The sequence below is a fragment of the Leopardus geoffroyi genome, chromosome D1 (assembly GCF_018350155.1).
Source record: "Leopardus geoffroyi isolate Oge1 chromosome D1, O.geoffroyi_Oge1_pat1.0, whole genome shotgun sequence".
Classification (NCBI taxonomy): Eukaryota; Metazoa; Chordata; class Mammalia; order Carnivora; family Felidae; genus Leopardus; species Leopardus geoffroyi.
The window spans coordinates 74,612,248-74,635,309 of NC_059329.1; the positions used below are offsets into that span (position 1 = coordinate 74,612,248).

Consider the following 23,062-nt stretch of genomic DNA (forward strand, 5'->3'; position numbering starts at 1 on the left):
TTAACTTAATAATAAATCAGGTATCTTTCCATAAAAAAAAAAAGAAATATATAGTACTGATTGGTTTTTGCAGGTAATATTATCTGATTATAGAACTATAAACTTGTAGAGTTGGAAAGGGCCTTATATTTTAATCCATTTATTTTGAAAACTATTACTGAGCTCTTATGTGCTAGGTAGGTGTTAAGCACCAGAGTGCAGATGAATAAACACTTCCTATTCTCAAGGAGCTCCTAATTAAAAAAAATTTTTTTATGTTTATTTATTTATTTTGAGGGAGACAGAAACAGCATGAGCAGGGGAGGGGCAGAGAGAGAGAGAGAGAGAGAGAGAGAATGAATGAATCCCAAGCAGGCTCCGCACCATCAATGCCCGATGCAGTGCTTGAACCCTCAAAACCATGAAGTCATGACCTGAGCCAAAACCAAGAGTCAGACGCTTAACCAACTGAGCCACCCAGGCACCCCAAGGAGCTCCTAGTTTGATGAGAAATTCCTTCTACAGAATCACTGCTTTATCACTGTACAGCCTCAGCTTAAGTTAAAGAGGTGTTCACTACCTTCAGAGACTGTTCTATTTATTAAACAGTTTCTGTTTTTAACTAATTGTGAAGTGAAACGTTCTTCTTTGTAACTTGTATCTCCTCTAGTTGGGGCTTTTGTATCCTGAGATGTTGAACATACTGTGTCTTCTTTGAGCCTAATATAAGATACACAGATGGCCAGTATAACAATTTTCTTTCCCTTTCCACCTAATCAGGAAGTTTACTCCCTCCCTGCTTTTGACTGATTTCTTTTAGGGCTTGAGTGATGAGCTTGCCTTTGTGGATGTTGATGAAGGCAAACTGATGGGTGGGACAGTGGATCTTCAACATGGTAGCCCTTTCATGAAAATGCCAAACAGTGTTTCTGGCAAAGGTTAATATCATAGTTAAATACTATAAATATTTGAATACTACATGAATAAATATGAAAATTGGATCTTTATTTCCCTTTATGAAGACTTCCTCAGTTCTTCTAAAGGTGATTGCTCCCTACTCTGTACACTCATAGCCTCTTGTTCAGATTTCATTAGGTTTTACTTCATTTAGTTTCAAGGTTTCCTACAGCCCCTGAGTCCTTCTGAGCAGCAGTAACAGTGGTTATCATGATAGTTGTCATGAACTGATTGTCTATTTTGTGCCAGAGCTAAGCGCTTTTTGCATATTATTTAATACCTAGGACAGCTCTGTGAGGTTTTACAGATGATGCACCTGCAAACTGAAGTTAAATAAATAAAATGGAGTAAGGATTTGAACCCAGTTCTGTTTGACTCAAAAACCTAAGTTCTTAACTACTGTATTTTATTTACTTGGCACCCATGAGATAATCATTTGAAAAAATACATGAACCAAGATCTCCCTGGCCTTTTCACACCACTTCTCTAAGTAAATATTCTCATTTACCAGACTCATACACATTTTTATCTCTTATTCTATGAAGTACACGAGGTATGTTAGGTTTTTAAAACTGTACAAGAAACATTGAAGTTTAGTAAAACTTAGTGACATTTCTCTAAACTACAAGAGTGTTGTGGGCATTATAGATCCGAGGGAGCCCAGTCTTCAGTAAACACAGTGTGGTGATTGAGCCCTAACAGGAAATGTGTACCTAAATGTCAGATGTTTTCTTCCATAATGTATTTTCTATTCAAATCTTTCCCCAGATTACCTTGTCACTGTAAACTCCAACGTAGTGATTATCACAGCAGGTGCACGCCAGATAAAAGGAGGAGAAACACACCTTGATTTAGTCTAGCGAAATGTGTCCATGTTTAAATGAATGATTCCCAGTATTATCCAATATAGTCACCGCTGCAAACTGATTATTGTTTCCAATCCAGGTCAGTTTTGTTTTGACTGAATATTCAGTGAAGAATCTGTGTGTGTGCGTGTGGGGGGGGGGGGAGTGGGGTTAGGCTTGGTAACTTGGTAGAAAAATATATTTAAATTGGAAACTAGTGATATAACCAGAGTCTGTTCCGGTTTTGCTAATGTAACATGTATTTTGCACAGTTGTAATGAATGTGTATGTACTATAATGAAGATTTCCTTAAACACTAGGATGTAAGATTATATAATTTGCTTAATCATAATGACTTCTAAAGTTTACATTCTAAAGGCTTTCATATCTGAGTTGTTTCCAGATTATTGAGGGTGCAGAAGTGAAAGGAACACTATAGTTTACTGCCTGACTTTCCAAAATTGCACAACTCCTCACTGGTGCATGAATAAAGTGGACAAATTCAAGATATATTTTGGAGATAAAATGTGCAGGATTGTGTGTAGTGAGGGACAGGGAGGAATAAAAAATGACTTCTGGATTTTTTTCCTCAAGCAACTAATTGGATGGTGGCTCCATTTACCTGGGTTGGGATGCTTTCAAGGGGGTGGGAGTCAATGAGGGAAGTAGGAGAGGGTGTTGGGTTTAGGGGAGAAAAATCAAGACTTCCAATTGGGACATGTTAAATTTAAGATATCTAAAGACATTCAAGAAGAAATATCAAATAGGTAGCTAACTGAATCTGGAGCTCAGAAATCTAGGCTGAGATATTTAGGAAACTTACTGTCATTTGGAGTAGTCATTTGGAATAGTTTTTGTCTGTGGGTAGGCCAAAACTGAGTACCTAAGTTTATTCATTTAATTTTGATACTGAGGAAATGCTTTTAAAATTTTGTTTTATAATTTTATAAAATATTTCCATGACTACAGGAAGTCTAGCTTCTATCTCTGTCCCCTTTTCCCTTTAGTCTCCACTTTAAAATTAGTAGCCATTAAAAATTGTTTAGTTTATAGTTTTTTGTTTCTTTGTACACTTTTCTCCATCCTCTTCTTTAAGTTTAATACATCATGAAGATCACTCCATATTAGTATTTAGATGTGTCAGTTACTATAGCTTTGTGATAAGTTTTAAAATCAAGGAGGTATTAACTCCTCCAATTTTGTTATTTTCAAGATCGTTTTGGCTCTGGAGTCCTTTGCATTTCCACATAAATTTTATTTATTTATTTATTTATTTATTTATTTAATATAATTTATTGTCAAATCGGCTAACATACAGTGTGTAAAGTGTGCTCTTGGTTTGGGGGGTAGATTCTCGTGGTTCATTGCTTACGTACAACACCCAGTGCTCATCCCAACAAGTGCCCTCCTCAATGCCCATCACCCACCCACTTTCCCCTCTTCCCCAACCCCCATCAGCCCTTAGTTTGTTCTCTGTATTTAAGAGTCTCTTATGGTTTGCCTCCCTCCCTCTCTGTAACTATTTTTTTTCCCTTTGCCTTCCACCATGGTCTTCTGTTAAGTTTCTCAAAATCCACATATGAGTGAAAACATATTATCTGTCCTCTGACTGACTTATTTCACTCAGTATAATACCCTCCAGAACCATCCACATTGCTGTAAATGGCAGGATTTCATTCTTTCTCATTGCCAAGTAGTATTCCATTGTATATATAAACCACAATTTCTTTATCCGTTCGTCAGTTGATGGACATTTAGGCTCTTCCCATAATTTGGCTGTTGTTGAAAGTGCTGCTATAAACGTTGGGGTACAAGTGCCCCTATGCATCAGCACTCCTGTATCCCTTCGGTAAATTCCTAGCAGTGCTATTGCTGGGTCATAGGGTAGTTCTATTTTTAATTCTTTGAGGAACTTCCACACTGTTTTCCAGAGCGGCTGCACCAGTTTGCATTCCCACCAACAGTGCAAGAGGGTTCCCGTTTCTCCACACCCTCACCAGTATCTGTAGTTTCCTGAGTTGTTCATTTTAGCCACTCTGACTGGTGTGAGGTGGTATCTCAGTTACACATACATTTTAGAACCACTTGTCAATTTCTGCAAAACAACTCTGCAGAGATTTCAATAATGAGTATGTTGAATCTGTAGACTAATTTTGGTAACATTTCCATCATGACAGTAATAAGTCTGGTTGATGTCCATAGGATGTCTTCCTTCCCATTTATTTATTTAAGCCTTCTCTTTACTTTCAGCAATGTTTTCTAGTTTTTGGTGTACAAATCTACTTTTTTAGATTTTAGATTAGGTTATTAGATCTTAGATTCAGGTCTTCTATATACAAGACCGTATTGTCTGTGAACATAGTTTTCTCTTTGTAATCAGAATGGCCTTTCTTTCTTTCTTTCTTTCTTTCTTTCTTTCTTTCATAATTGCCTTGGCTAGGACCTCCAATACGGTATTGTGTAAGTGGTGAGAGTGGGCATCCTTATCTTATTTCCCAATTTAAGTGTAACGTTAGTTGAATGTTTTTCATAGATCCTCTTTGTTGTATTAGAGATGTCCCCTTCTGTTCTTAGTTTGTTGAGGATTTTTACCATGAATGGGTGTTGGGTTTTATCAAATGCTTTTTTTGTGTCTCTTGAGACCACCTTTTTTTGGGGGTTTTACTTTATTCTATTAATGTATTGTACCAGTTGGGTTTTGGATGTTAAACCAATTCTGGGATAAATCTCCCTTAGTCATTATGTATAATCCATTTTATTGCTGATGTATTTGGTTTGGTAATATTTTGTTAAGGATGTTCACATTTATATTCTTGAGGGAAAATGTTTTTCCAGAGGGGTCTTCGTCTAACTTTGGGTAATAGTGTCCTCATAGAATAAGTAGTGAACTGTTCCTTCCTCCATTTTCTGGAAGTTTGTGAAGGACTGGTATTGTTTGAATGTTTAGTAGAATTCCCTAGTGAAGGCACTTGGGCTGAGGCTTTGCTTTTGGGAAGATTACTGATTTGATTTAATCTCACATTTTCTATTTGAGTAGGTTTCAGTAGTTTTTGCCTTTGTAGGAATTTACCTATTTATGTAAATTATCTAATTTGTTGGCTTATAGTTGTTCATAGTACTTCCAAACAATCTTATTTCTCTAAGGTCAATAGCGATGGCTCCCTCTTTAATTCCTGATTTTAGTAATTTGATTCCTTCTTTTTTTTGTTCTTGGTCAATCTAGCTTGGCTAGCCTAGGTTTTTCAATTTTGTTGATCTTTTCAAAGAACCCATTTTTGATGTCATTAATTTTCTCTCTTGACTATTTTGTTTCATTTTTATTTCCATCCTAATCTTAATTATTTTTTTTCTTCTCTCTCCTTTGGGTTTAGCGTGCTCTTCTTTTTGGTTTTTAAGATAAGTTAGGTTAATGATTTGAAATCTTTTTTGTTTTGTAGTGTGGATTAATGGGTATTGATGTCCCTTTAAGCTATGAAAAACTGCATCCCATAAATTTTGGTATATTTTTTGTTTCATTTGTCTCAAGTACTTTTAAACTTAAGATTTTTTTTTTTTCTTTTCTGAGGAGCAAGAGCTAAATTTTTTATTTCTTTTCTTGCATTTGAAGTATTCCTTGATGACACCTTTGGCCTGAGATTCTGTGCCATAGTCCTTAACTACCACACAATAGCAACCAGTCTCTTTACAGGGCTTTCCCACTGTCAGTTTTACAGAGGCCTACTCATTACCCTAGTTTTGCATCGTTGTCAACCTTAATTAGGTTAATCTGGTGTTCAGCACAAAGGAGCTCCACCAACTTGACATACATAGGCTCGTCACACTGGAGAAACACACAGAGATGGGCTTAGTGCTTCTCTAAGGCTTCAGCATCTTTATTATTAATTCCACATGCTAGGCCATTGTGGATGAGGGCGGTCCTCAGCGCCTCGTGTGAAACGGAATCAGTGCCTGCTATGTCTCCTGCAGCAGAGCCTTCCCGGGCCATGGCCGTGGGTCATAGGTGGAGGCAAGCCTTAAGCACACCCGAGCCTCCGCCTCTGTTCGACTCGGCAGTGGGGGGAACAGCTTTTAAGGTTTTGTTTTGAACCACTCATTACTTAGGGGCATGTGGTGTTTAATTTTCAAATATTCCTGAATTTTTCAGATTTCCTTATATGTTGTTTACTTCTAATTTCTGTGCTGGCATGAGAATATACTTTGTATTTCAACTCTCTTAAATTTGTTGGGATTTATTTTGTGGCCTGGCATATGGTCTGTCATGAAAAAGATTCCATGTTCACTTGAGAATGTATATTCTGCATGTATATTGTGTCACTTAGTTCTAATTGGTTGATAGTATTTGGTTGTTCAGGTCTTCTGTATCCTTGCTGATTATCTGAATAGCTCTATCCAGAATCAAGAGTGGGGTGTTGGAAGTTTTCAATTGTATTACTGAATTTTTTACTTTTCCCTTCAGTTTTGTCAATTTTGCTTCATGTATTTTAGGTGCCTGTGTTTATAACTGTTATAACTTACTGATGAATTTATCTTTTTATTATAAAATGTTTCTAGTAACTTAAAAAAATCGGTATAAATAGAACTTCTTAGGTTCCCATTGGTATGGTGTGTAATTTTCCATCCTTTTACTTTCAACTTATGTTTTTTTAATTTGTTAATAATGTGATATTTGTTTCAGGTGCTATTTATCTCTTTAAATCTACAGTGTGTTTCTTCTACGGAGCAATATAATTAGATCTTGTTTTACCCAGTTTGAAAAAAACTGCATTTTGAATAGATTTAGTTTATTCACATTGAATATTTTATTGATGTTTTGGATTTATTTTGGCCATTTTTATATTTGCTTTCTTTATGTCTTTTATTTTGTTCCTTAGTTCCTCCTTTACTGACTTGTTTGCATTAAGGTGGTATTTTCTTTTTTTTTTTTTTTTTCAACGTTTATTTATTTTTTTTGGGACAGAGAGAGACAGAGCATGAACGGGGGAGGGTCAGAGAGAGGGAGACACAGAATCGGAAACAGGCTCCAGGGTCTGAGCCATCAGCCCAGAGCCCGACGCGGGGCTCGAACTCACGGACCGCGAGATCGTGACCTGGCTGAAGTCGGACACTTAACCGACTGCGCCACCCAGGCGCCCCAAGGTGGTATTTTCTAAAGTACCATTTTAATTCCCTTCTTCATTTTTTTTTTTTTGAGAGAGTGTGCGAGAGTGTGCAGGGGAGGGGCAGAGAATCTTAAGCAGACTTCACACCCAGTGTGCAGTTCAATGTGGGGCTCAATCTCATCACCATGAGATCATGGCCTGAGCTGAAATCAAGAGTTGTAACCGAGCACCCAGGCGCCCCATCCTTTATTCATTTTGAACTATGGTTTTTGATTTTTTTTTTTTTTTTTTAGTGGTTGCTCTTGGAGTTACAATATACAGTTTAATATACCATGATCTACCTCACATTTTTGCATTTAAGTCCAACAAAATACAGAAACTCTCCTCCATTATAGCATCAATCCCTCACTGACTTTTGTGCTATTTTGTGTCTATATATTACAAATCAACAAGACAGCATAATTATTGTTATATATATATAACCTTATGTCTTTTGTAGAAGCTAAGAGGAGAAAACTATACATCTGTAGTTTTTATATTAAGCTTTTTATTTCTAGTTTTTTTTAAATAATGATCAACTCTTCCTCTGCCCCTTGCTCACTTGCACATGCTCTCAAATAAGACTCTTTGTATGCATCAAACTGGTAAGAGATTTGATCAGAGCATTCACTTACTCATGTTTCTCAAAATTTTTTATGGAGTGAACCTACTATGTTTCTGCACAAGGACTATGCAAAGTAGCAAAATACTTTTTCATAATATATTTCTATTGGGTAGCTACTGTTGGAATTGTGATTCAGTTGGGAATTGGAATAAAGAACCATGGTTTTTTCCCTCTGATAAAACATCAGATTTAGATAAATCTAAAAAATGTATAATTTTAGATAAGAACTTTTCTGACATTTTTTCTTCTCAGTGGGTATCTTAGGTAGCTTGGAAGTTGAGTGCATTTCCCCAAAACCGTGTTATTGGGAATGACTGTAATCTGGACACTGCCCATATCTTGATTGGGCAGAGGCTTGGCATCCATTCTGAAAGCTGTCGTGGGTTGGTCTTTGGAGAGCATGGAGACTTGAGTGGTAAGCCTAAAAGCACCACTGAGCTGTGCATTCTCTGAAAGATATTTAGACTATGTTGATCATAGAGATAGTTCATCATAAAGTAAAATAGCTCCTAAGTGGGGGAAAATGCATTTCCAGTCTAGACCCTTTTAGTAGTGTATTTAAGCACATTTTTATAATAATCTACCAGAAAAACTCACAAATTTGAAAACAGAACATTACTACAATCCTATGTATGGAAGATTAAAAGACTTTTTTTTTTAAGTTTATATATTTTGAGAGAAAGCACACACCCGTGAGAGAGTGGGTGAGGGGCAAAGAGAGGGGAGAGAATCCCAAGCAGGCTCTGAGCTCTCCGTACAGAGCCTGACATGGGGCTCGATCTCCTGAAGAGTGAGACCATGACCCGAGCTGGAATTGAGTCAGATGCTTAACTAACTGAGCCACCAAGGCACCCCAAGATTATAAGACTTTATTAATACAGCACTAAGTAATATGATAAAGTTTATATTTAACTTGGAACACTCTAGAAAGGTCAGTACTGTAATCCGAGTAACATGAATTCTTAATATTAACAGAGAAAATTACAGAGGAGAGGTGCTGTGATGATCGTGTTTAGTTTTTTCTAAGAACCCTTGAAATCCATTAATATAAAACTTGGTTATGGAAGACTTGAAGTGATAAAAGTTAAAGCTCATCTCTAGTTGAAAGTTTAAAATTGTCACTTTCTTGTTTGGAGAATCTTCACTGAGATGATACAATTACGGGCTCTATCCCTGGAGATTTTAGTTTAGCAGATTTGGGGCAGGACTTAGACTCTGAATTTTTGATAGTTCTGTTGAACGTTGCTATTTGAAAACCACTTGGAGGGCACCTGGGTGGCTCAGTTGGTTAAGTGTCCAACTTCAGCTCAGGTCATGATCTCACAGTTCATGGGTTCAAGCCCCGTGTTGGGCTTTGTGCTGACAGCTCAGAGCTTGGAGCTTGCTTCAGATTCTGTCTCCCTCTCTCTCTGCTCCTCCCCAGTTGTACTCTCTGTCTCTAAAATAAACATTAAAAACAAAAACACTCGGCAGTTGTAACAGGTTTGCTAAGGTTTAAAAAACTATTGTTATATAATACCATGTAATAAAAGGACTTTTGATGTCTTTTTCTTAGTTCCTGTATGGAGTGGAGTGGGGTCCTTCTGAAGGATCTGAACTCAGATATAGGAACTGATAAAGATCCTGAGCAGCGGGAAAATGTCCAGAAAGTAGTAGTTGCCAGGTAAGACGTTAGTTTTGCATTTTCAGTATTTTGGAAGCTAGATGTGAGCCTGAATTCTGCCAGGGGGATGAGAATAGCTTAAGTATACATTGTTACATTTCCCATACTTTTCATTAGCACTTCTTTCATTTTTGTGTGATCATATTCACCAGATTAAAAATTTTTTTTAATTTTTACTCATTTTTGAGAAAGTGTGGGGGGGGGGGAGGGGCGGAGAGAGAGAGAGAAAATATGAGAATCCCAAGCAGACTCCGTGCAGTCGGCATGAGCCTGATGTGGGGCTCAAACCCACAAGCCGTGAGATCATGACCTGAGCTGAAGTTGGACACTTAACCGACTGAGCCACCCACCCAGGTGCCCCACCAGATTATAAATTCTTAAGTAGTCCAGGACTGAGTCTGTCTTACTCATTGCTGAGCCTAACCGTAAACACAGTAGGCAATGACTTGTTGAATGACAATATATTCTTTTAAATTGTTATACAGTCTTCACTGTTAGTGGTAAAATTGATTTCATATTAATTATTGTATCTGTATACTTACCCTCATGACTGTTTATCTTAACCAACTGCTATAAGATGTTTCTAGGGGAAATTATTGAAGGGGCTATTTCAGTTTTGTGGCATTGTCATACCAGCTGCCATAAAATGGATGTTCAAATGACAATTATTTCTCCACAGTAGTTACGAGATGATTAAAAAGAAAGGATATACTTCTTGGGAGTGTTGCCCTATCTGTAGCTGATTTAACAAAGTATTTTGAAGAATCTTAGGAGAGTGCATCCAGTTTCCACCATAAGTAAGGTAGGGATGTGCATGCTTGAAAAATTATTTAACATTAACATAAAATAGGAATAAAAACATTGATGAGAGACAATTTTTTAAAAATATTTTTGAGAGAGAGAGAGAGCGCGCGCATGCATGCACGGGGCAGAGACAGATGGAGACAGAATCCAAAGCAGGCTCTGGGCTGTCAGCACAGAGCCCTATGCGAGGCTCAAACTCACAAACCATGATAACGTGATCCGAGCCAAAGTCGGACACTTAACCGACTGAGCCACCCAGGTGCCCCAAGGGACAATTAAAGTCTATTCTTTGTTGCTGCTGAAGAGGCAGAGAAAGGGGGATGGTGGTGGTACAGGAACTTATCTTTGTAGACTTCTGTCCTAGTATTTATTAGATTCAAGTACATAAAAGTGTTTTTTTGTATGTTTATACTGGTAACACTGGGAAACACTGTGGGTAGGTCTTGCTCCATTTTGAACTGCTCTCTAGAGTTCCAATTACGTCCAATGAAGAGACGTAAGAAGGAAGCACTAGTCACAAAAGTATTAGCAGTTAGTCTCCTGGGGAAGGGGAAGTTGAGGCCTGGGTAAGACTCCTTTGCTAGTCTGAATGTGACAGGTTAAAGCAAAATGGAATTACATCACTGGGAATAACGTGATAGGAACTTTGAAGTGATTCCCTGCATGGTATGGAGATAGGAAGAGGAGAGTGATTCCCAGCAAACATGGCAAGAGGCTGGGGTCTGTGTAGAAAGATGGCTGGTGAATCTGAACAGTAAATATGTCTAACCGCGTTTTAGATTGTTCTCTGTCCCACTGGTCTATTTTTCTGCCACAGTTCATACTACAAAGCTGTTAAATTCTCATTCACCCGGCTGTTTCTCTGCTGTTTCTCATACTGCAGACCTTTATTAGAAGAAAGAAATAATTTTCAAGCCTTTACTTTCAGAGCCTCTATGGAATAAAAGAAGAAGTATTCCTTGTCGTTCCTTGTATCCTGGGAGAGAATGGTATTACAGATCTCATGAAGGTAAAGGTGACCCCTGAAGAGGAGTCTCGTTTGAAAAAGAGTGCAGACACTCTTTGGGAAATTCAGAAGGAGCTCGAGCTTTCAAGTTACTTAAGGCTGCCATTCTGAAGTTATGGAAGAAGAGACCATGGTTATAGGATATGTATCAAACTTTCGAATAAACCTGAATTCCTAAAAGTGGAAAAAGGGAAAACAGTGACTTCTCTGTTTAGCAGCTGGGGGTTGGAGGATAGTTTATGCAGTTGCTACATGACTGCAGTTCTGGCACACGCAAGCGTGTGTTTGCCATTTGGTCCAAAATGAATGGATGATGTGTGTTTACTGTGTTTAGAGAGGTTCTGATTCTTTTGTCCTGGCTGGCCGATACCTATGTTCATTTATACCCTATAAAAAAGCTACAACTTCCTCTACAATATAAAAATGAACATACACACAAAATGGTAGTTCCAAAACTAATATTAAATCAAACCTTGATTTGACCTTGCTCGCTTTTATTCTGATAATTTTTACAAAAGATCTGAACTGTATAAACCCTTGAGGGATGACCGAGACCAAGGTGGGCATTCTTCTCTTGGGAGAAATATAGGGTAGGCTGCCTAGCTTCCTAAACATTTCAAAACACTTGAAATTAGAATGTTCCTTTTTTTGTAATCTTGTGAATTTTCTACCTCATTTTGATAGAGAAAATTCTATTTAGAAATTCTGTTCTATTTAAATTCCTGTTTCTGCAGGAAACAGCCCACTGGGTGGTCACAACGTGGCTGTAGAATCACACACCAGGAAGACTGACTTCATGTGACAATAAAAGCAAGGAGGCACTCTACCTTCCTAAACTGTGGCCAGACCGTCTTGCCCAATTAACGTAACTCTCAGGTGTGTAGCCTGCACTTGCCACTCTGTTCCTTTCTTCTTGGTGAGACCGGTTATGGTTTGGTTAGGCCTAGAAAGGAAACAGATCTAGGCAAGGACTGGTAGGAGGGTACCACATAGGACCTTTAACAGAAAAAGTCCCTTACATCCCTCAGTTTCAAATATTTCAAAAGTTAGATTTCCGTATGGTATATTCCATATTAAATACAATTCACTTTGTAGATTACAGAATAAATAATGCTAAATTTTAACTTGATGGATATTATGCTTTGTTAGGATTTGATTTTTCCTAAAAATGTTGAATAAAGAGAAAAATTATGCAACAAATTTTATTTAGCATAGTCAGTCCCAACATTCAGCACAAAAAGTTTACAGAGGATAGAAAGTGCATTAATAAAAGCCAGTCTTTACCAAAAGAAAACAGAAAATATATTATTGATTCAAAATATTTTACACTTGAATGATAAACTGCAATAACTTATTCTGGGCACCTACTGATAAGAGAAAGAAAGAGAAGAAAAGAATGCTTTAAGAAGAGCTCAATCTCCAGCTGATATCAGAGAAGTCAGTAGAGGTCACTGAGACCGGCAGTCTTTCTTGCTTTTTGCATTAGTGCCCTCAGCTGGAACTGTTTACGGGACAGAAGACGTACATGCTGGGAGGGGGAAAAAGTTTCAACAGTTTAGAACGGATTTGACCAAGGCAGGAAGTATCAGACAGTTTGTAACTTAGATGCGATCTAAGAACCCTAAACTTGTATCAACAGTCCTTTGGAACCAATATTTCATTACATGTAGCTTTTTTAAACTCGTTTTTAAACTAGATAGATGCTGGCAGGTTGTGCTATGAGATCCTGTAAAGGATTACTTCACAGGGAAGCATGACATTACAGGATCTGGCTCAGGAGTTTGAACTACATCTTGAGATTAACCAAGATACTAGGGAAACTAGAACTGCAATCCTAACAAAAGTTACAAAAAATGTTACGACCGCCTGCACTTGGCAAAAAGCAGGGGAATGAGCAGCATAAACCAGCTTTTGTCCAATGCCTAGCAACAGCATACCTCTCGGGCCTGTCTGCATGCACCTTTCCCTAAGCTAGGCCGCCCAAGCAGGAACAGCATATGAAGGGAGAGAGGCCTCATCTTGGGTCTCTGATTTCTAGCCGGATATTCATGTGCTTGCACCAGATCCAAGACCGGTTTGGCCACTTAATCACAGCGAGAGAGGCAAGATCAGCAAGCGACCCAAGCAGCCAGCCAGCCCCGCATGTACACTGAAGCAGCTGAATCAAATACCCTAAACGAGGGCTGCTATTCTCCTAAAACCACACTCCCCGATCCAACAGAGAGCAGTAGCCAAGCTAACTCACTGGATCTTCACGTCTGTACGTTAGCATTAAGCCTAAAACAACCTTCATTCAGAAGGGCTCTGGTACGAGCAGGGCAGCCCAATACTTTGCAGGGCTGTTCCATCTGGGAAAACAGGTCTAAAATTAGGCAACTCTAAGAAAATTAACAGGGAAATATGAAAACAGAACCCAAAACGGATGGGGTCGTCAGTGATCTTACTTTAGATGGTGTATGACTTGAAAGAACCAACGGAAATCTGATTGTATCTGACCCACGCAGCACAGTGGAAAGACACAGGCAGGAATGACTACATTCAGCTTGGTGCTGCCTTGGGGGATGGGAAGTACAGCCACTAGTCCACCTTTCTGCCCCTCCCAGGGGGATCCTCAGCCCTGTGTAGGTGACATCACACTGCTCACAGCCACAGATCTCACTTGCTCTCTTTGGGAACACAAGGGATTTTAACTTCCCCTACGGAGAAACCCTCCTGGTTTGTGGTTTTCAAGGTCAGTGCCTCTAAAGCATGAGTTCTGAGATCCTGGAAAGCAGAATGAGGAAGACATACCTTCAGGAAGACATCCAGATCTATTACTCCCCGTCTCAAGGCTTCTCCCAGGTAAAAGATAGTGTCTTCAATAGCATTTTCTTCTGCATACAGATTTAGGATTTGTTTGTATAGTGGGGCTGTGGGAATGATAACTTCATCAATATCATTGTTTTCAGACTGATTTTCCATTTTCTCCAGAGCAGAACTGAGTTCTTCATCCTTCTTTCTCAAAAGTTCTATGTTTTTATCAACCTCAGCCTGAAAACAAAACAGTCCAAGTATGAGGACTTCATACGAATTGTACATAAGCATCTACCGGTCAAGCATCTACAACTCAACTCTACAGAAACAGCCTTGTGAAATAAAAAAAGCAATACTTAAACAACACATGGTCGATTTTAATGTTTCAGATAACATACTGGCCAACGGTAGCAGAAAAGGTGTGATGTAATATGCCGAGTGAAGACGGAATAATGTTGAAAACACTACACTGAGCACATCCAGTGGCAGTGATAAGCTTGTCACTTATCAGTGACAGATGGTGTTGCAGATTAAGCCATCACACAACGTATTTTCCAGCAGCAGGTTCCCTCCATGAAAATAAAGGACTTCTTCCAAATAAGTGGGCAGCTGCTACGGAGGAATAACTTGCCTCAGTCTACACGGAGGATGAACCCAAAGAACCCCACACACTTGAACTTTAGTTACAAGATACTGCTGCTGGTTGTGGGCTCCGAACTCGACCAGTCTCTACCCACAGTCTGCAGATCTCCTTCATGCCTTAGAACTCTCTCAAATTCTTATTTCCCGGTTAACTGTCGGGCATCATCAAGCACTGAAACAATCCTCCACTGAGTCGGAAGCTCATCTCTCAGGGTGAAGGTACAAGGAAAAATGCTCTAAATACCATTCACCTCCCCACTGCAAACACAGGCTCCATTTCTAACAAGCTATCCAGAAGCTATATTCAAATTCTTAACGACCAGAAAATTTGTGTTAATTTTCTGAACTTGTATTAGACCCACAATCCAGGGTAACCAAGGTGTACATGTCCAAAAATCACAAGTATTCAGTGAGTTACTTACTACTTCTTGATCTAAACGGGTGACCATCTCTTCCAGTTTCTGGTGACCTTTTTTCAGGTCTTCCTCTGTTCGTTTCAAGGCATTGAGCTCGGCCTGGGCGCGATCCATTTCCTCCTTCATTCGCCATCTCAGCTTGTCACTGACTGCTGAGATGAGAGAGGCTCGGATGGTGTCCTCACTGATGGTGCCATCCCTACTGGGACCTGCACAGGAACAAGGCAGAAACCACTTGCTTATTTCCCAGGCACTTTCTACTCCTTTTGTGGGACAAAATGAGTTGACACTTTCAAAGTGGGAGGAAAGGACAAATGGGATAAATTTATGCCAAAGAAAAACACTTGATTCAGGTCAAGGGCATTCTCAGGTTTCGCTGCTAAGCTGAAGTAGAGAGGAACCCACCGTAGAGGCCAATAAGAAGACCGAGAACAGGCAGTTTCCTTGATGTAAGGGTAATAAGGGTTCCCTTCAAGACTTTTACTCCTTTACTCTTTACCGAAAGAACAGGAAAGAGCAAATGAGCAAAAGAGAGTGATGTACAGAAAATCCAACAGCTGCTAAATGTCCCTTCCTATATAATGTGTCTTCTATAATTTCCTTGCATATTTCATATCAAATAAACTTATCCCTCTGATACTTGCTTCAAAAGGTTCTCCCGATAACAGAAGTATGTATTTTCTTCATGACTACCAGTGTCCTTCAATTGGGGTCCTAATTCAGCAAATGTGTAAATAATTACATTTATCTGTCACTGCCTATAGTGAATAAAAACTGATTACAGACTAATTTACAAAGTATCACTTCTACTTTGAGCTGAAAATTTTTGGAGACAATTAGTTACACCCACGGGGGGGGGGGGGGGGGGGGTGACCCCACCCCTTTAGTCCATTTGCAAAATGTATCCAAACTCTTACCATTCATGTTCCCACATCATTAGGCCTGTTCCTAGTACCAAAAAGGTGCACTGTTTCTAAAATGAAATTGAGCTTTCCAAATGATAGGCAGCCAGCTCCACACGGGCTCTTTGGTGTCCTGTCTGTCCACAGTTCTTGATGTTCCATAAGCTGGTCGGTCACCCTACTTTTTAATTAGTAAAGCTGTCTTCCTACAGAAGGTGGTTCATACCAGGTTACCCTGAATGTTTTTCCGGCTTTTTGCAAATAACATTGGGATATTCTCTGGTTTAATAGGTTTTGAAAGGAAGAGTCTAAGTCTAAAGTCTAAGTCTAAAAGTCTAAGTTCTGCTTTTCTTTCTTTTTTAATTTCCACCACAGAAGAACTGTTTTTTCCTGACTTGGGTTTTCTTCTTCTTGTGAGGGAAAATGAGTATAGACAGTGTCTCCATGGCCAGGTTTTCCCAGGAGTGTCCTTCATCCACTTGTCCTGAGGACACAGCTTGCACACAGTGAGAGGGAGAGCCCAGGATCAGACCCGCAGTGTGCACTCCTTCTCACTCCAAGGACCTCCCCTCTTCCCTGCTAGAAACCTCTTGCTGAGGACAGTCCAGACGGTATCCATCTTACAGGGTTCACAGAGAGGCAAGAGGCAGTTAATACTTTCTGGCTGATTACTAACATACAAATCCATAAGGTATGTACTTTCCAGAATTAATTTCTCATTTTAAAAGAGTATTTCAGCTTATTTTGTATTTCTGAAAAGCAAAAGTGTTAACTCGGGTAACTTGTGCTTTGGAATTCAGAATGGCAAAACAAGAGGGCAACCACATTTCCCCTGTGAAGACTGAGCTCTTGTTTTCCACATCCCTGGCCTCTTAATACCTAACTTTTCCAAAGATTCTCGTCGATTTACCAACTACTGCACCACCTCTGGGCTCATTCCCCTAATTTTTCTTGCTGTTTTCCTGTCTGACCGCCTCTGTATTCACATCTTCCCCTACAGAGACCAGGATGACTTGAGCAACTTTCTCCCATTCACTAATTCATGTCTCCATCCATTCCTTCTTGCACCTTTGACCTCTTTCTACCACTCCAGCTTCCTGTGAGCAGTTCCCCTCAGCCCTGACTTCTTGCCCATCTCTCAGTCTCATGGGCAGGCTCTCTGCTGAGGCAGCCTCTCTCACATTCTGTCAGACCACCAGGCCTCCTAACTCCAAAGGCCTCACCTGCCAAACACAACCTGATCCAAATCCTCAATCCTTCTGACTCTTAAAGCTCTAGCCGCCTTTTATCATCTTGCCACAACGGCCAGAAATCCTTAGGACATCTTCAAAGGACTGAAACCATCAGATGGGAGTTCTCCACTCTTCTCCCACTCTCCTTTGAAACAAGAATCCTCACCCCTGTAACTATGGAACTATGGTTTGACTCCTCACTGTTCAGAAGCACTACCTTCCCTTTTACAGGAAGACAACTTGTGTTCCTCTAGATCTTTCCAAAAGACCACGTGCTTTTATGCTTTCATCTGTTCTTCCTCCTAATCTGATTAGTCTAAGCACAGTGACTTTTTGTTCCACTCTGCTCTTGGCTAAGGAAAGGTCTGTTTATTCACCTCTCTTCCTAGCCCAGAGCCGTGGAAAATCTTTGCAATGCTGTTCTCTCTAGTTCTTTCCTCTGAGTTCAAGGCCAGTCTTATCCAGCATCACTCTAACCCATACACATACTCAAGGGGAGGTGATATTACTCCTCTAAGAAGATGAAAGCTGGTTCTTAGAAAGTGAAAACCTCTTGTTCTTTTTATGTATAGAGTGGAGATATACATACAGTATATATAGTATAATATACAGTATTAACAGTTCACAGGAGGGATGATTAAGGGAAAAAAAGTCTAAAAAGGCTCCTGAGGAGGATAATGAAGAAAGAAAGGTTACCACTGCTGTAATCCATCTGTGTGATTCTTGCTTTTCTACTAGATATTTTTCCGGCCTGGTCACCATGTCCCAACCTCATCCCCCAAATTATGGTCTACATTTGTTACAACACTTAAATTATACTGATCACAACCTATGAAAGGCAAACTTCCTGAAGGCCTTGCACGTGCTCGACTTACTTCCCTGCTGGATGATTCTGCTTTTTTCCATAGCCAGCCCTACCTCTCTCATGACCAAACTCTCAAGTCATTCTAACTAACAAAAACAGTTTAATGTTCTTAAATATCAGATCCCATCTTCTACCATTAAATATGGTTAAGACTAACCCCCACTAGGTGCACCTGGGTGGCTGAGTCGGTTAAGCATCCAACTTCAGCTCAGGTCATGAACTTGTGGCTCGTGGGTTCGAGCCCCGTGTTGGGCTCTGCGCTGACAGCTCAGAGACTGGATGGAGCCTGCTTCGGATCCTGTGTCTCCCTCTCTCTCTGTTCGTCCCCTACTTGCGCTCTGTCTCTCTCGCTCTCAAAAATAAAGATTAAAAGAAAAAAAGACTAACCTCCACTAATGATCTTCCCTCTCTTCGCCATAATTAATTACCAATACTTCTTACTATATTTATCAGTTTAAGAACATACTTTGAACTTTAAAAATACCCCAGAGTACAAAAAAGAGAAAGGTATATTTTAAAAACTTCCTGAAACTGGAATTTCAAGATGGGAAGGGCAGTGTAGATCTCTGGAAAAGGAGGCACGTGCTAACCTAAATCTGGGCTGGGCCACCACCCGTTACGAACCAGGAATTGGGGATTCCTATACTCTGGAGTTTCTGTTTTTGTTGCAATAGAGACTAGGTCAGAAACTCAGAGGTAGGTTGTTACAGAAACATGTTTATTCCACCCTGTATTAAGTTGTTTCAATAACTTATTTTTCAGATTTAACTGCAATTAGCATTTTTTCTAACCTTTTCAATTTGTTGTGAGAAACCAAAACCATAAATTGGTTTTCACCACCCTGGCAAAAATGGCAGATCAAAGCAAGTCAGAGAGATTGAATTCTGGCAGGATTTCCTGGTAAAAATTTGGCTGTCCCACTGGGGAGAGGAACAGTATCTTGAAAGAATTTGACTTCTGAAGGCTCAGCATTGAATTGTGGTAGCTGCTCAGCCAAAATTATTTGAGTAAATGGAAGCAGTGAGTGTTAAAATGTGCAGTGTGAAATATTTTACTCTATTGTTTGCTTTTCAACACCCCTTCCAACACATGTCCCTTCGAGGCGGTAGAGCGATGTGGCCAATCATACGTAGCACTTAGTGTTCCATTCGTCTATGTAGAAGTTATCTGAAGTAATAAAGGATTAAGGGTCTTATTTTGTAACTAGCCAGGGTTTTTCACACACAAACACATCAAATTTTGTTAAAATTATTACACTAAAATGGACCGACTTACACTGATGTGAAGTTTTAAAATTTCTTTTTAAAAATACACATTTAAATTCTGGAATTTATATTGTTTCTCTTATAAAATACACGAGAACAAATGTTACCATACAGCACCAAATGAGGCCATCCAAGTTAAGTCTCTAGCTGAAGCCATGAGCACTCAAAATGGCAGCCAAGCTGAGGCAGCAGGTGCCTGCTTTCAATAAAGGTCACAGTTCACCCGAGGCGGGTGGAAATGCCAAGATTAGACCTCGTCCTTTCCTCTGCCACACACAGACCTTACATACAGTATATTTAAACATTTAAATACACCTACTTTCTAAAAAGAAGAGAACTGTAATTAAGATCTGAAATATGAATGCCAAAGAAGAAAATCTATTAAAATTCAAAATTCGGTGCACCTTGACACTTTAAGGGATTGTTTAAACAAATAAGAAAAGAGACTTGATGACAGATTCTCTTCTGCCTGATCACTTTTCAAACCAAAAATTTTTTTCCTCAAATGCCTTAAGAGAAATTTTAATTTTCTTTGTACCTGCTCTAATAAGCCTTGGGTTAAACAGAGTTTGTGGCAAACGCCATGCATCAAGTCCCCACACAGTGACCTTTACCCATGCAGAGTCAGATTTCAGAAGTGCCCTTCTACAATTCCAGATTAGCAGCAATTGAAAAGGTAACAACGATTTTGAGAAACAGCTCTAAGTAAAACTTCATTTAAATGTCAGGTAGGATTCAATTATTGAACCTAATCTTTAGGAATTACAACATAATTAAAACAAATTTTTTTTTCTACTATTAGGAAACCAATATGCTACTCGATAGATCTGATAATTCAACAAATAATTTAAGCTAGTATCTTCAAAGTGCACTAGTATAGACTACTTGATTTAAAACTATCTTTAAACACTTAATCAGTTTTATTTACCTCCTAACAGTACTTACTAAATGATCACTGTTTCCTGTAACTCAAAAAGATCATTTATATTAGAGAATCCAGGGCAATCCCAAAGTAAAGTACAAGACAACTGAACAGTAAACTTTAAACACATTCAATTTATTTAAAAACAAAAACAGTACATCCCCTTCTCTCTTTCTCCAACTGCTGCCCTCTGGCAACCACCCCTCTCCTGTTCCCTAGGTCTATGAGCCTGGCTGGCTTATCTATTGCTTGGCTTATTTATTTTTAAGATTTCACAAATAAGCAACATCATATAGGGGTGCCTGGGTGGCTCAGTTGGTTGAACATCCGACTTCGGCTCAGGTCATGATCTCATGGCTCGGGAGTTCCAGGCCTGCATCGGGCTCTGTGCTGACAGCTCAGAGCCTGGAACCTGCTTCAGATTCTGTGTCTCCCTCTCTCTCTCTCTGCCCCTCTGCCACTCACTCTCTCTCTCTCAAAAATAAATAAAAAACATTATAAGCAACATCATATGGTATTTGTCCTTCTCTGACTGATTTCTAACTAGACACAGTAAACTTTTCTGAACTCTAACCAGCAAAAGTGAATCACCTGCACAGCGTTTTTACTTCAGGATGTTACTCACTCAGTCCCACACAATGGTCTTTGGTTTGGCATCTGTGCTACAGATCAAACTATGGAGCCTAAGCAATCCCAAACGGCGCTTTACTATCTGCTCAGAAACCGGATCAAGCCCATTTGGATCACTCGATCAAGTCCCATTATTTCCTTTTATAATAAAAACACACAAAAATAGGCCAATCTCTCATATAGGAAGAACATTCAAATAACTATATGGATAAAGGCATTCTGATTCATGCTAGTAAGTGCACACCTGGCAAATTCATTAAGCTGCTTACAAAGGCTTTTATTTATAGTCTTTGAATATGTAAGCTTCTAATACTACTACCAGCCTCTGTGTGGGTTATGGAACTTTTCTTCCAAAGAAATCAGGGAACCTCAATTTATCTTTTTTTTTTTTTTTTTTTTCAACGTTTATTTATTTTTGGGACAGAGAGAGACAGAGCATGAACGGGGAGGGGCAGAGAGAGAGGGAGACACAGAATCGGAAACAGGCTCCAGGCTCTGAGCCATAAGCCCAGAGCCCGATGCGGGGCTCGAACTCACGGACCGTGAGATCGTGACCTGGCTGAAGTCGGACGCTTAACCGACTGCGCCACCCAGGCGCCCCAATTTATCTTTTTTTAAAAAAAAATTTATTTTGGGAGAGAAAGAGTGTGAGCAAGCAGGGGAGGGGGGGGGAGAGGGAGGGAGGGAGAGAGAGAGAGAGAGAATGAGAATCCCAAGCAGGCTCCGTGATGTTAGCACACAGTCTGACACGAGGAGCCATCTCACAAACCGTGAGATCATGACCTGAGCCAAAATCAGAGTCGGACGCTTAACCGACTGAGCTACCCAGGTGCACCTCAATTTATCTTTTAAACACTGTCAGAGCATTACTCTTTATTTAAGCTCTAGAAAGTCTCTGTAACCACAGTCAGTAAGAAAAAAGTGGACTTAAGGAAAACCATCAGTTTACACTTCTCGAAAAAACCACACACCGCAAAGAAAAGTTTACGTTAGTTTACATAAAAATTCAAGTTTTCAAAAGTAGAGGTGAGTAGGTATGAACCTCATTAAAGTAGGACGCCAAAGCAGTAGCTACTACAAAAAGACACGGTGCTACCCAATCATTCGATGATCATAAAAACCGAGAGGCGTTACTAGCAGGCGTAAGCACAAAGGCCAATTAATTTGAAGGACAGTAAAATTCCATCCTTAAAAAAGATGGGTCAGAATCAAAGTCATTCCTTAAGATTATTTTGTGAAAGAGAACAATTTAAAAACCTACAATGTTAGAAGTATCCTATGGAAATAACCCCAGGAAGCCAAACGAATCAGCTACTCCTACCCTTCATATACCAAAAAAAAAAAAAAAAAAAAAAAAAAAAAAAAAAAAAAAAAAAGTTAAAATCCAGTATCAATTTAGATAAAGGCCTTTTTTTTAAAGCTTTCAAAATTTATTATTATTTTGGATTTCTGCAGCAGAAAAGGTTTTAAACATTTAGCACAGCAAGCCCCTTGGCAAGCCCTCACTGACTGCCCACAAGGGAAGAAAATGCTACTTTACCCTGAAGACAAGGCAGGTTTTCCCAAAGGCAGTCTGTGAAAGACTGTGGAGGAGAGGTGCCCAAAGCCACACACAAGCGTGAACCAGTATGCCCACATTGAGCGGGGTGCCATATTCGGGAAGGTCAATTTTTGTATGCTAAACTCATGAATCCAGGATGATGAGAGAGGGAAGACCAGTATTAGACAAGACAGTCAAGAAAACCTTGTCATGTTTACTAGTCTCAATCCTCAAAGGAATGTTACTCAATAGGGAGCTTATTTTCCTTAAGTTTTTTTTCTCTTTATTAAATATGGACCAACAACAAATGGAAAAATGTAGAAATAATTCCGCTGCAGCATTTACACGATTTTCTGCTAATATTAAAAAATATATGTAGTCTTAATGTTTGTTTATTTTGAGAGAGAGAGAGCGAGAGAATGAATGAATGAGCAGGGGAGGGGCAGAGAGAGGGAGCAAGAGAATCCCAAGCAGGCTTCGTGCTATCAGCACAAAGCCTGACATGGGGCTCGAATTCACCAACCATGAGATAATGACCTGAGCGAAACCAAGAGTAGGACGCTTAACTGACTGAACCACCCAGGTGCCCCTCTGCTCCTAACATTTTAAAACAAGACTTAACAAACACAAAACCAGTTTCTGAAATGTCTTTTAACAGTACCCTACCAAACTAAATGTTTCTGATCCTTGTTTATGATTGAGTTTAGGAACAAAATCTTAAAAGGATATGATTAAATTCTGATGCTGAGATAATACAGCATTAAGGAAGATTTCCAAAAGAAATTCTAGAATAGGTATTGGTTTTAACTTTAGGGGTACCATTCATAATTTTCTAGTA

The 23,062-nt window shown here is 39.4% G+C and overlaps 2 protein-coding genes and 2 pseudogenes across 3 annotated transcripts in view; 2 read left to right on the forward strand and 2 right to left on the reverse strand.

Moving 5' to 3' along the window:
- Nucleotides 1-9,178, forward strand: part of LOC123601459 (L-lactate dehydrogenase C chain) — a 56,230-nt gene extending 47,052 nt beyond the window's left edge. Inside the window, exons 7-8 of the transcript XR_006714116.1 lie at nucleotides 7,797-7,959; nucleotides 9,100-9,178. The gene's annotated coding sequence lies outside the window, so the exon portion shown is untranslated. The remainder of the gene's footprint in view (nucleotides 1-7,796; nucleotides 7,960-9,099) is intronic.
- Nucleotides 5,297-6,682, reverse strand: LOC123601462 (annotated as a pseudogene).
- On the forward strand, nucleotides 7,815-11,504 carry LOC123601464 (annotated as a pseudogene).
- A 701-nt stretch (nucleotides 11,505-12,205) lies between these two features.
- TSG101 (tumor susceptibility 101) overlaps nucleotides 12,206-23,062 on the reverse strand; it is a 38,324-nt gene continuing 27,467 nt past the window's right edge. For both annotated transcript variants that reach the window (XM_045484724.1, XM_045484723.1), the window contains 3 exons: nucleotides 14,875-15,077; nucleotides 13,808-14,047; nucleotides 12,206-12,545 (listed from right to left, as the gene is read on the reverse strand). In XM_045484724.1, coding sequence (XP_045340680.1) covers nucleotides 12,456-12,545; nucleotides 13,808-14,047; nucleotides 14,875-15,077 — 533 coding nt within the window. In that variant the 3' untranslated portion in view covers nucleotides 12,206-12,455. The remainder of the gene's footprint in view (nucleotides 12,546-13,807; nucleotides 14,048-14,874; nucleotides 15,078-23,062) is intronic.